The following is a 14,145-nucleotide window of genomic DNA, read 5'->3' on the forward strand; positions in this document are numbered from 1 at the left end:
AGTCAATGGACCCTAAATACAGCCATAGTTCTTTTAGGAAGGTATTCCAGAGTTTTGATATGACAGCAGTGAATGAATGGCAGCATAGTTCTAAGTCAGGATGGTGTGTATCTTAGAGGGGAATTTGCAGGTGATCTTTCCAACAGTCTGTTGCCATTGTCCTTCTAGGTAGTAAAGGTCACCAGTTTTGAAGGTTCAGTGAGAGGATGCCTGGTGTGTTGTTGCTGTACATCTTGGATGTACACTAAAACTGAATGCTGGTAGTGGAGGGAGTAAATGTTTTAAAGTAGTGGATGAGGTACTGATCAAATGGGTTGTTTTGTCCTGAATGGAAGTGAGCCTGTGGTGAAGGCAAGAGGAGAGTATCTCATCACATACCTGATTTGTGCATTGTTGGCAAGCCTTGGGAAATCAGAAGGTGAGTTATTCACTGAAAAGTTCTCAACCTGAAACTTCCTCATTGCCAAAGTAGTTATATGGCTGGTCCAGTTAACGATGATAGAAACAATTGAATGAAACATCAGGAGTAATTTTACTAAGTTATGTAGTGAAAATATTATAACATGAGATTTAAACAATGGACAGCCTGAAGATCATGAAGCAGGGACTTTTTATTCCACTGGCATCACGTTTTTGCAAGTTTAGAAGAAAATTCAGGTTAGACTAGGAAAATGGATTTTATTTGGCGACAAATCTGTAGCGCTCATCTGCTTGAGAAAATTCACAATCTATCGGAATTTCTCTTCATGAGGCCTCTTTCTAACAAAGGCATCCTTCCCTACAGAGAGCATCCACTTGACTGCTCAAGCTTCTCTGCTTGATGCCCTAGATCACCATCTCCACTTACTGTTGAAAACCCCATTACAAACTTTCCATTTGAAACTTGCCTTCCCAATACCTACATGTAGCACATAGTGGCCATTTATTAGCAGTTGTGTGATCAGCAAGTTTGAAAGTGTCATGATGGCTAGAATGGTTGGGTCCACATTATTAGTGGTCCAATTTTTTCTTGCAAAACTGATCAGACATTGGAATGGTATTCTACACTTTCCTGAGAGGATCTTCTCAGCCACTTATCTATACTTAAACTTGCCGTGGGGCCCAGGCTCTGGCAGGTCACATAGGTTAGCATCTCAATCGGGCAAGTTTATAGGAGTCTTATGATCAACAGCATTTGTGTTTCAATTCCCACTTCCAGGCAGGTTTTTACTGCACTAGGGCTGGAGTAGGCCTCCTCACACATGGGATACACCCCACTGATTCGCAACACCTAGCTCAGGCCATATTATCTCAATACTATCCAACTCCAGTTCACTTCAGCAAACTTGAGCTTCCACAATACTGATGAGCGAGCTTCTTGCAAACACATCATCAACCAGACTTTTTTTTCTCAAGCATTTATACTGCAGCTCATGATTCAATAACATGTATGTGTGGGCACCATGCTCAGCTGCTTGATGACTCTGTGGGGTTCAGGAATCCAGATATCCTGTAACCTATTCTGAATGTTAATAATCTGAGTTTGGTGACTACCCTCTCACAACAGAGAGGTCAATCCTATCAATCTTGTTATCATCCAACCTTTTTCTTCTGATCACTTCTCTCTCTGTTGTGTTGGATGCCAGCTCAAATACCTAGCTTAGCCTCTGGTGATGCACAACCTTCCACTAATTTATCTGGGCATGTCTAGCAGATGATGTGGGAACACAAGGGCAAGGTAAATAGGAAGAACTGGGTCTCATTAACAGAAGGAATAGCGTGGAGAATTACCTGTGAATGAGTGCAGGGTGTTATTTTAAGCATAAATCAGTTCCAGCAAGCAATCAGACTATTTTTGTTTCCATTCAGGAGGCAAGATAACATGCTTGGCACAGCTGGATCATTCACTCTGTCCGTTACCCTCAGAAGATTCTGGGTGGTGCAGCTTTTCGCCATACTATAGAACTTGGAAAGGTCCTGTGGGATCTTGCTCTTAAAATTGCTCCCATGTCCACTGTGAATCCAATGCAGAATACAGAAATGGACAAACCAATCATGAATTAACACTAGCTATAGTTGAGGCCTTTCGCTCACAGTCTGGAATGAGCAGAGTGAGCTTGGTAAAGACGTGCACAATTACAAGAATGTCGTTTGTCACCTTTATTGTTGTGGGGGATTCAAGGACCCTAAAATCCATTGCAAAGATCTCCAGAGGTCTCATGATGATCCGGGATCCCATGCTGTGGTGAAGCTACTTCCCTACGTTAGCTTAAGTTGTATCGGTAGTTATTAATATCAGCAGCTATCCTAGGCCAGTAACCGTAACCGATCAGACTGTCATTGAACTTCTGAGAAATTGTCCACCTCAAAGCCAACAGTTCATGTTTCACACTGGAGTAGTTCTGCATTCTTCTCTGGTTGGTCTCAAGACTTCAACTGGCATAAGCAATAACTTCTTTTCTGACTTTGAAACTGTGACAGTAGGCCAAGTAAACTTGCATTGGTTATCATTGAGTGGCAGTTGGAAACCTGAGTAGCCAATGACCTGCGATGAGGTGAACTTCTGCCTGAAGATGCAAAAAGGACTTTTCACATTACTGTGGTCCAAATCCCTATGATGCTCTATGATGTATTGCACCTCATACACCTTTTACCACCAGCTCCTTGAGTATTCTCTGATTTCCTCAGCAAGTCATGGAGTTGAGCAGTCAACAGTGCTTACCCTTGCACACAACTCCTACAGTAATCAGCCAAATGAAGAGATATACAACATTCCTCCTCCATCTTAGACCAGACCAGTCCTGTATTACTGTGTTGTAATGGTCAGGATTAATGTTTTCTTCGAACCAAAGTGCTCGAGGTACATGCTTTTCTGGAAAAGCTGTTGGTTGTCTGGTTTGTAATCTAAGTTGAGGTGCATCAAGTAGTGATGTCTCATCTTGCGAGGGTCTCTTTGATTGTCAAACCAAAATGAGTATGTTATCGAGGTACACCAGGAGGGACTGGAAATTTTAAGGTTGTGATAAGAATTATCTGCCATACACATGACTATAGGGGAATCATAGAGCTCAAACGGTATTCCTGTAGAGGCATGAAGTGTCCCCCCACCCCATAAAGTGGCTGCTTGGAACAATACCTTTTCATTGGTCTTGGATTGTAACTGTGGGCCCAATGGAGATTGTGGATGTACTTTGCATTTTTCAGAAATTGTAATGTTTCCTCCATCCTTTTTAGGTCTTTGCATTGAGTACCCAGTAATCGAGATACCCTCAGTTTTCCATCCATCTTCCTTGTGAGGGGGTGTATAGATAGAACTCTTGGATGACAGCTGACTCCAAAACGTTCTCCAGGCAGTCCCTGACTTCTTCCTATGGTGGGATGGGATCAAGTGGCAAGGGATCTTCACTGCGCAGTTATCTTTAGTCACAAACTTGAAGCTTACCAGGTCACAGTATACAATTTCATCATCTTTACTGAAAGCTTTTCAGTTCTTGATGAGGGTAAAAACAAGCTACCTCTCTGGGTCTCATCCAACTCACCAATGTGCTCTCTGAAATGAGGTTAGAGCTGTCTCCTTTAGTTAGTCCACTGTGCAGGACAGTGGCATGTTTGTCACTAAAACTGGCAATCTGCGTGGTTGCCCTATCCTTTTGTCCCACAGTGAGATGGAAATCTCCCAGGAGTACACCAAATGAAACTTCTAATACATGATACGTTGCGGTCTAGCAAGGCCTGATGACAACCAGTTGGAGACAGATGGCATGAGACCTGTAGAACAGTGGTGCAGGTAAATAAACAAGCAGTCTGATTTCCTGCTACTCAAACAGCTACAGACTGGTACATCTCAAATGCATGGAACAAAGTGAAAGACTTTTGAGCTCTATCTGTCAACCTCTTAATGTGTTACTTGTAGCAGTCACCAGACATCTTTTCCAAAGACGCCCAGATATCTTTTAGCACCTTCGACCAGCACCACAGCAGGTATTCTCAACTCTTTTTATTGCCGTGGGAGTATTGATTAAGTCATGAATGACAGCAAACCCCTAGGCTGTGAAAATGTGAAGGAGGATAGATACAGGATGTTAGATTTGGTTGTCATGGGGGATATCCTACCCCTACAAAGTGGAGACATGGCTAAGGCTCGCACTGCTCAGCATGATGCTTTCAGGAAAACTGATAAACAATAGTTTACACCTCCCCTCCTGTGTCACTTTTGCATAATCTCACACATACTGTGGGAAAGTCACTCTGCATAAGAACACTTCCTGAGGGAGCCTTCCCTGCTTCCTGGCTCTCAATTTTGATTTTGATTTATTGTAGTCACATGTACTTAAGTAGATTGAAAAGCTTTCTTTTGCAAGCAGTACAGGCAGATCATAGCAAACAAGGACATACAGATCATAGGATGCTTAGATAGAGCTCTCCGTGGCAGTTTTCCTGTCCTGAAATCAATTGAGGCCCTTAAGTGGGAAATTATTCCCTTAAGAGCCTTTCCCACTGTGGGTGATATTTACCCAGTGATGGACAGGGGACAAGAATTTTTAATAGCACATCCTGGGAGTTTGCTTCTGGGCCCTGGAAGGTGGTGGAGTGGAGGTGGTGCATGTTTTTGGTCGTTTTTTTTAAGGGCACTCAATGTCTGATCAAGGGGCCCAGCATTGGGAAGCGAATCTGCTGAAAGTCACGCCTGCCCTTTCTGGCTGGGTCCATATTTCTAGGTCACAGGTTGTGTACTAGCAGCAGCCATTGCTGCCTCCAAAGGTGTTGTGAATTAATGTTGTGTTGCCAGCCTCTGATTGCTCAGCAACAGTCAACAGGTAGATCTTCTGCTATTGGAGTGTGATAATCCTTCCCCAAAGAGGTGACCAAGGCTGTGGCTGATCTTTCAACCAGCAGCAAGGCCTCCTCATCTGGTAAAGTGGACTATTATAATGATTGAAAATGTTAGCATTATTGAATATTGTGTAACTGAAATTTTAATAGAATATCAAGTTGCAATTATTACTAAACATTTTATGTGACCCAAAAAAAATTTTTAAAATTGCATCCTATTCCTGTAGAAGAACTTCATAAAATGCCAGAATTTTTCAAGTTAATCTTTATTTTATTTTAGTTTTCCAAAATTTCACCTTTTACATTAACTTTGTGCGTGCCTGTTCTCCTTCACAGAAACTGATTGAAAATGGTTTATTACTTATGTTCCTTTACTTCCTTTTTTGCTAATTGTAAGAATTCTTCAATCATGCCAGTTTGTCTGATGCCTTCATTATTAGACACCACAGTTTTTCTAACTATATAGCTCTAAAACTATAACTCTAGTACGTTGGATGGATCAGTTTTTGTCCAATGTGTGCAGAAGCATTTCCTGACACAGTATGTTGAAGGGAGGCCACACTGGATCTGGTGCTTGGTAATGAACCAGGCCAGGTGTTTGATTTAGTGGTAGGTGAGAACTTTGGAGAAAGTGAGCATAATTCGGTTACGTTTAGTTCAGCAATGGAAAGAGGTGGGTACATGCCACAGGGCAAGAGTTATCGATGGGGTAAGGGCAATTATAATGTGATTAGGCAATACTTAGGAGGCATAGAATGGGGTAGCAAGATGCAGGGGATGGGGACAATCAAAATGTGGAGCTAGTTTAAGGAACAGATATTGGGTGTCCTTGATAGGTATGTACCTGTCAGGCAGTGAGAAAGTGACAAGGTAAGGGAACCATGGTTTACTACAGAAATTGCATCTCTTGATAAGCAGAAGAAGGAGGCTTATGTGACGTTGAGACAAGATGGTTCAGATGAGGTGGTGGAGAATTACAGATTAACGAGGGGGGATTTAAAGAGAGAGTTAAGAAGAGCAAGGAGAGGACATGAGCAGTCTTTAGCAGGTAGAATAAAGGAGAACCCTAAAGCTTTCTATGGGTATGTGAGGAATAAAAGAATGACTAGGGTAGGAACAGGGCCAGTCAAAGACAGAAGTGGGGAGTTGTGTGTGGACCCTGAGAAAATTGGAGAGGTGCTAAATGAATATTTCTCACCTGTTTTCACACATGAAAAGGAGAATATTGTAGAGGAGAAGAAAGAGATACAGAATATTAGACTAGAAAGGATCAAGGTTAGCAGTTATCAATTCTAGAAGGAGTGAAAGTAAACAAGTTCCCTGGGTCAGATGGGATTTATCTGAGGATTCTCTGCCTCCCCCTAACTTCCCAATGTTGGAGCCTTTGGCCTTGATCTTTGCGTCATCATTGTCTACAGGTTTAGTACCAGAGGATTGGAAGATTGCAAATGTTGTGCCCTTGTTCAAGGTGGCGGGGGTGGTGGGAGTAGAGATGACCGAGGTAATTATAGACCAGTGAGCTTTACGTCTGTTGTAGGAAAAATGTTAGAAAAGATTATAAGAGATAAGATTCATAATCATCTAGCAAGCAACAATTTGATTTCAGATAGTCAAAATGGTTTCGTCAAGAGCAAGTCATGTCTCATAGATCTCGTTGTGTTTTTTGAGAAGGTGACCAAGCATGTGGAGGAAGGTAGGACCGTTGATGTAGTGTACATGGACTTCAGTAAAGCCTTTGATAAGGTTCCACATGGTAGGATGTTGGAGAAAATGCAGAGGCATGGGGTTGAGGGTGATTTAGCAGTTTGGATTAAAAACTGGCTTTCTGTAAGAAGGCAGCGAGTGGTGGTTGATGGAAAATATTCAGCCTGGAGTCTGGTTACTGGTGATGTGCCATAAGAATCTGTTTGGGACCACTGCTGTTCGTCATTTTCACAAGTGACTTGGACATAGACATAAGGTAGATGGGTTAGTAAATTTGCAGATGACACTAAAGTTGGTGGAGTAATGGCCAGTATGGAAGAATGTTGCAGGGGGACTTGGATAAATTGCAGAATTGGGCTGAGAGTTGGCAAATGGGGTTCAATGCAGCTAAATGTGAGGTGATTCACTTTGGGAAGAATAACAGGAAGGCAGAGTACTGGGTCAATGGAAAGATTCTTGAGGTGTGGGTGTGCAGAGGGATCTTGGAGTTCATGTACATAGATCCCTGAAAGTTGCTACCCAGGTTGATAGTGCTCTTAAGAAGGCATATGGTGTGTTATGTTTTATTGGTAGAGGATTGAGTTCTGGAGCCGTAATGTCATGCTGCAACGATACAAAACGCTAGTCAGCTGCACTTGGAATATTGTGTACAGTTCTGGTCACCCCATTACAGGAAGGATGTGGAAGCATTGGAAATGTGCAGAGGAGATTTACCATGATTTTACCTGATCTGGAGGGGAAGGTCTTATGAGGAAAGGCTGAGAGACTTGGGTCTGTTCTCATTGGAGAGAAGAAGGCTAAGAGACCTACAAGATGGTCAGAGGATTAGATAGGATAGACAGTGAAAGTCTTTTTTCTCGGAGGATGATGTCAACTTGTACGAGGGGGCATAGCTACAAATTGAGGGGTGATAGATTTAAGACAAATGTCAAAGGCAGGTTCTTTATTCAGAGAGTGGTAAGGGTGTGGAATGCCTTGCCTGCCAATGTAGTTAACTCAGCCACATTAGGGGCATTTAGACAATCCTTGGATAAGCACATGGATGATGGAATAGTGTAGGGGGATGGGCTTAGATTAGTTCACAGATTGGCGCAACATCGAAGGCCGAAGGGCTTGTTTTGTGTTGAATTGTTCTATGTTCTATTGATTGGACCAAATTCATAATAGTGTTAGAATGGACAAAATTGGTACTCTAAGATTGCCTGGACTTTTTGGACTTGGATATGCTTCCATATTTCACTTCAAATACTAAATAAATTGTCATTGTTATTATTGAGGCAAACTACTTTTCTAAATGTGATTGCAGTTGAGTGGAACAACTATATATAATTAAAAAGTTTCAATAGAATCCTGCATTGCAAATAAAAGAATGAAAAATCTCAGACAAGAAACCAGAAGTTGGGACACCCAGAGGTGAATGCTGACAGTATAAACAAAGAGGTAACATTGGAAATGAAATAAGTTATTGGACAGTTGACACCGCAGCAACTAAGAAAAATTAAATGGCAATGGAAAAAAGTGAAAATCCTGAGCTAGAATCGCAGTGAGGTAAAATGAATATTTGAGGTCACAGTAGCAGTATTCGGAAACTTTCATGTAGAGAGTGGTACGTGTATGGAATAAGCTGCCAGAGGAAGTGGTGGATGCTAGTACAATTGCAACATTTAAAAGGCATCTAGATGGGTATATGAATAGGAAGGTTTTGAAGGGATATGGGCCAGGTGCTGGCAAGTGGAACTGGATTGGTTGGGATATCTGGTTGGCATGGATGAGTTGGACCGAAGGGTCTGTTTCGTGCTGTACATCTTTATGACTCTATATTACAAACGATAAATCCTTCAAAATGTAACAACAAATGTAAAGACTTTGCCCATCAACAAATCAAGCACTGATGATTTGTACCTGTTGATTATTTTATTACGCTTAGATTTTAGTAAAGAGTAGAGGGGTATTTTCAATCATTGAAAGTTTTATTGTGAAATCCTTAGTAAGAAAGGTTGCTTTCAATCTTCAAACCTCGAACAAATTGTCAGAACTGCATCAAAGTTATAGGTGCAGCAACAGATACAGGAAATAATGATCAGATTTTATCACCAAATAAATAAAAGTACATGTAATGAGCTAGCTTTTAGCACAGCATGGCCCATTTTATGCAAAGTGAAAATGCCTCATATGTTGGCCCCTGTACATGGACATCCTGTTTGTTACAGGCTTAATAAATGTATCTAATTTATGCCTCATAATGAGATTTCAAATGACACTAATTAATGTAAACTGATGAGTCTTAAAGTGACCAAAACTTATTTCACTATAATTTTAAGTGTAACTTTCAAGTGAATAATAAAAACTCCAAACCCCCCACCTTAAGTTGTGACTGTGTTCTACTTAACGTACCTTGCCACTTTAAGCTTGCATGGATACAGTAAGTTTCATCATGGGACGTCTAACAGCACTGTAGAAGCAGCATTAGAGCAAGGACTGATTCAAGAAGATGATCCATAATTACCTTCTCTAAGGATTATCAAAACCATCACCAATAATAAATTGTCAGTCTGAGTCCAGAGAGAAGATTATGCCAGGAATGAGAGATTGTGAAAGTAGTGTATCAGTTTTCTTTTGTTGATTTGTTGTTTCACTACCATAGTTTGCACTGGTGAACAGAATACTTCATTGCATTGAACGACAGTGACATTCGCTGTTGAAGGAAGAACAATTGTGACATAACTACTATATGTTTACTGATTTGATAACTTGCAGTTGATTTCCAGAAAATATGTTGGAGACATTTTTGGTGTTGACCATAAATTTTGTGGTGGAATCCAGTCACTTTCCTAGATCAGTTCTAATCAGTATTTATTGTCACAGATAGCTTGGCATACTATATTTGCAAGTTAATCTAAAATGGAGAACTGAAATAATCAATTTCTTGCAAAAAAAGTCTTATATTTACATTTCAGTAAATATCTTTTATTGTCTCCTCGTATGTTTGATGTGTTATAAGCAAACGGCTGTATTTTTATAATTTTGCTTATTCCCATTTCTATAACTTGTTATAAAAATGGTAGCAGTCTGAATGTCATAGTCTGCTGTAGTGAATACTATGTGATCATATTAATGTGGTGAGGTGGACAAAGGAATTATTTTTTTCTGAATTTTGCTCCATTGATGCTGGAATTCTATGAATTAAAAAAAAAAGTAGCTGTTACAATTATAATGCCCTAGTGTTAAATTTAATAAATTGAGTATTTCTACATTATATAATTGCATAATCAACAGATTTTCTAATGGTTTGAATCCTATTGATACTGTACACTGTTAAACTGAGTGACCTCAGTTTATTGAGCCTGTATTGTGCAATGCATACAGCTCATTGCATCAACTAGGAAATCATTATTTGCAGGAGATTTGAAGATAACTTATTAAAGCTGGGTTTATAGTTCTTAGGAAGTGACTGGGGGAAGAGAAACCAGTTTGTGCTTTTAAAAATTATCTAAAAAAATTTGGCATTTAACCTTTTCACCATGGAAATGCATTAAGCTTGTTCATAAACTTATTTTAACAAGTTTCTTTTGAAGTAAATACTTATTGTTTTAAAAGATATTTACATAAATGTACATAATTTACATAATTCTAATCCTCAGATAAATACAATAGTAATGCTTCTGTTTTGACACAACATTATAACTGTAGTATGCTGGTAGTATACTGAAGGAAAATAACTAAAGTTTGAAAAGGAATTAATTTAAAAGATTGAGTTAAAGACCTCAGATTATTGGATAGGTTTTAGTAGTATAACTAACTCACTGGCCTTATTAAGCAATATATTCAAGCTTAGATCTAACAGATTAACAAAATGCAGTAATGTACATGCTTCATAAGCAATTCCATAGTTCCTATGCTGATCTTATCAATTCTGGTTTTACATTAGCTTCTTTCTGCAATGAGCTATGCACCTAACTACCACAAAAGCATTGAAGTAGAAATTAGGCACAAGTTTCATTCAGGTTCAGGCTTTTTACTGCAGAAGCAGTATGCGCCAAAATCTAAAGATGAAGGATTGATAGAAATTGCTGTTTAGATTTCATGTGAATATTAGAGTGGGATAGACTGTGTTGGTTGTGGCTCCATAGTCTGCTCACCAAAGTGCAAAATCACCTTTGACTACTGATCTCATCAGAAGCCATTCTCAGGTAAGGTCCAGAATCAAATGTACTCTTTTAAGCAGTAAATGTGTAGGGACATTAGAAGGCAAACTCTGGGTTTGTGGAATTAGAACGACTATATAGCATTATATCAACAGTCTTTTAATAAAAAATTAAAAACTTACTGCTGGATCATAGAAGAAGCCTGGCTAGAGCATATTAAATTGCTCACCTTGTCATCTGAAATAAATTCTATAAATGAACAAATTAATGATGTTTAATGCCTAAAATAGGCATTAGCCCATTCTGAACTGGTGCAGGAAGTGGGCAGCATGCTTTTTCCAGCATATAGGACTGCTCAGGTTCTGTTTTCACCCAGTGGCACTGGAGAACATCTATCCATGTTATTTTAAAGAGTTGTGCTATTGTTCTGATGAAGTTTGGAAGCAGAATGAAGACATACTGGAGATCCTAAAACAATTTCCAACATAAACTGGATCACCTTCAATATAGTGGCATGGAAGTGCCCTTAAAGGCATTGTGGTCAACCTACAGCATGTGAATTGCAGTTGTTCAAGAAGGCAGCTCACCACCACTTTCCCAGGGCCAATGAGGGATGGGCATTAAATGCTGGCCAGCTAGCAACATGCAATCCCACAAATGACTAAAAAAAAATTACTAACAACATTTTAAAAGAAATAATACTTTTTATTATTGTAATCTCAATGAATTATTTGAAATGCTTACTATTGTGTTGACAATGCCAGTTCAGATTGACAGGGATCCAAGCAGGTTCCTGACATAAAAGACAATCATTTTCCATTTTTATATTTTTATCCTCCCAGGATCAAGAATGGTAGATACACAACTGCCTCTATGGCCCATCAACTTTGCGATGGGTACAATGGACCTTTCAGAATTTGCCAATCACACTCATTCTTTCGATGCGAAGCCATTTGCTACAGTCGACTTTTCCACTGTTTCTGCAGTTAATTATGAAGATCATGCTTCAACCTCTTTAAGAATTGATGAGAATTCTTCAGACTGTAAATATGATGAACAATTTCTGGACTGCCAAAGTATGTTATTTTATTTGATTGTATCAGAATAATATATCTGATAAAAGCTAGCTATAATTTTCATACTTTTTAATTAATTTTTAAAATTTGGATTACAGTATTTGAATTCTCGTATCATAGTTAAAACACAATTTGTGTCAAACCTTCCTGTTCACACATCTGTTTACCCTAATGAAAACGTTGAGCAATAATGAGAAATTTGATTCGGGGAATGGGAGAGCAAATGATAGCATTAAAATGCATTTCTGAGAATGACAGATAAATGCCTACCTAGCATGCATGTAGATAAAACTAACATAATTAAAACAACATCAATTGAAATGAAGGACAGTGACAAACTACATATCCTACCACACAAAAGGACAAAGTATCGATCAAACACGTGATTTGCTCTGGGGAGTCTTGGGTTTTACTGTTTCAGGTTCAGGGAATAAAAACCCAAATACTTTAGTTGAGTTACGGTTTATTGATGGAGAGAGATTTAATTGATTAGTTATGTGAGCATGTTTCTACTTGAATCTCAGGATTTGAAAATTAGCAGTATCTGTTTGAAGTTGCATCATTTTATGAATATCTCTAATTTGTACTCTACTTTAATGTTCAATGTGCAGCTATTCTCCAAGTCCTCTAATGCCTGGCATGATTTATGTAAATTTTGAATGAAACAAAATTACCTTTTACAGGTGCTATTAAAGTTGAACCATCTTCATTAAATGACAGTTCAGGAAAAGAGCTTTCATTTGAAAGACTACAAGAAAATACATCCAATTCAGCCTTGTCTATTGAATGTAGAGTATGTGGAGACAAGGCCTCAGGCTTCCATTATGGGGTCCATGCATGTGAAGGATGTAAGGTTTGTTGAATTTATGTTACTATTATTAATCTATAAGAAAAAAGAAGCATTTTTGAGGAATACTGCTGTTTAAATATTTAATTATTTATGCATTTCATTGCATGTATATTTTAAAATTCCTATTAAGTAGGAAGGTATCATTGCAGCAGTGCTCAAACTTGCTCCTTTCTGAGGGTATATTTAGTGCAGGAATTTAAAATTGTAAGTAAATTTTTTTTAAAATTACTTGTTCAATAACTTTCCAACAAGATTAACTCATTTAATAAACATGTTCCATCACTGATTGAATTTGATTTGATTGGCATAACAGGGTTTTTTCCGGAGAACAATCAGGCTGAAGTTGATGTATGATAAATGTGACCTAAACTGTAGGATACAGAAGAAGAACAGGAATAAATGTCAGTACTGCCGGTTTCAGAAATGTCTCATTGTCGGCATGTCACATAATGGTAGGTACATGTGAAATTGTCTCTAACTATTGTATATTGATTTCTCATATTCTTCAAAATATTAAAAGCTTCGAGCATAAGAATTTGAAAAAGAGACTTATAAATACTATTATAGCAAATTTAACCTGTTTTAACATCATCCCTCCTCACTAACATACCCGTATTTGATTAAGAGCAGGCAATAATTTTAAACATCGCTTCAGATCTTCCTACTCTCTCCTATAAAATGTGCAAGAATGCTTTGTCTTAACTATTCCTCTCTATAGAGGCATGTCTTTCAGCAGTCTTGCTGCAAACTTTAACTGAGTATGTGAGGATTCACATGTGTGGGCTTGTGCTGCAGCTCAACTATTAAATACATCAACACACCTTTTGTGTATTAGTCTTGGGAGATGGATGTTGTTTGCAATGTTAACATTTATTGCCCATCATCTGTTGCCCTTGAAAAAGTAGTTTGGAAAAAGAATCAATAAAACCTGGAATTGACTGGTATGGTCTGAAATAGTCTTCGATACCTTTAAATGGAGCTCCAATCATTTTCAAGTATTACTGGCTTTTTCTTCTGGCTTGAACTGCTAATATGCTAGGCTAGACAACCCCAAAATTAATAATGTGTGCTCTTTTGCCAGTTCACTAACTGCAACTTTAATTGAATTAAAAGTCATGAAGGGTAGATCTAAGCTCATTTACCCAACTGTGCTTAGGTTTTGGTTTGGAGATGCCGGTGTTGGACTGGGGTGTACAAAGTTAAAAATCGCACAACACCAGGTTATAGTCCAACAGGTTTAAATGGAAGCGCTGCTCCTTCATCAGGTGGTTGTCCGCAGCACTCCGAAAGCTAGTGTGCTTCCACTTAAACCTGTTGGACTATAACATGGTGTTGTGTGATTTTTACCTTTGTGCTTAAGTTTGCTTTTGCTAAGAATGGTTTCAGCCACATAACATTCAGAACAAAAATCAGCCATGCTTCCTTTTGGATCACTATCCAACCGTACCTGTAGAAGGATTATCAGTTTTGGGTTAGAAACAGGATGGAGCACAGTGGTGATATTGAACAGTCAAGTGCTTTATCAACATTAAGCTTAAATTTTCTGATCAGGGTTGCT

At 38.8% G+C, this 14,145-nt stretch overlaps 1 protein-coding gene across 7 annotated transcripts in view; it reads left to right on the plus strand.

Moving 5' to 3' along the window:
* The window catches only part of pparg (peroxisome proliferator-activated receptor gamma), a 178,556-nt gene that overhangs the window by 141,373 nt on the left and 23,038 nt on the right, over positions 1–14,145 (plus strand). For 6 of the 7 annotated variants that reach the window (XM_060835531.1, XM_060835526.1, XM_060835527.1 and 3 more), the window contains 3 exons: positions 11,504–11,737; positions 12,421–12,590; positions 12,901–13,039. In XM_060835531.1, coding sequence (XP_060691514.1) covers positions 11,512–11,737; positions 12,421–12,590; positions 12,901–13,039 — 535 coding nt within the window. In that variant the 5' untranslated portion in view covers positions 11,504–11,511. Of the gene's footprint in view, positions 1–10,577; positions 10,707–11,503; positions 11,738–12,420; positions 12,591–12,900; positions 13,040–14,145 lie in introns of those variants that run through there. The other variant, XM_060835533.1, reaches the window with a different exon arrangement.

This window comes from Hemiscyllium ocellatum, chromosome 14 (genome assembly GCF_020745735.1).
Source record: "Hemiscyllium ocellatum isolate sHemOce1 chromosome 14, sHemOce1.pat.X.cur, whole genome shotgun sequence".
NCBI classification, from domain to species: Eukaryota; Metazoa; Chordata; class Chondrichthyes; order Orectolobiformes; family Hemiscylliidae; genus Hemiscyllium; species Hemiscyllium ocellatum.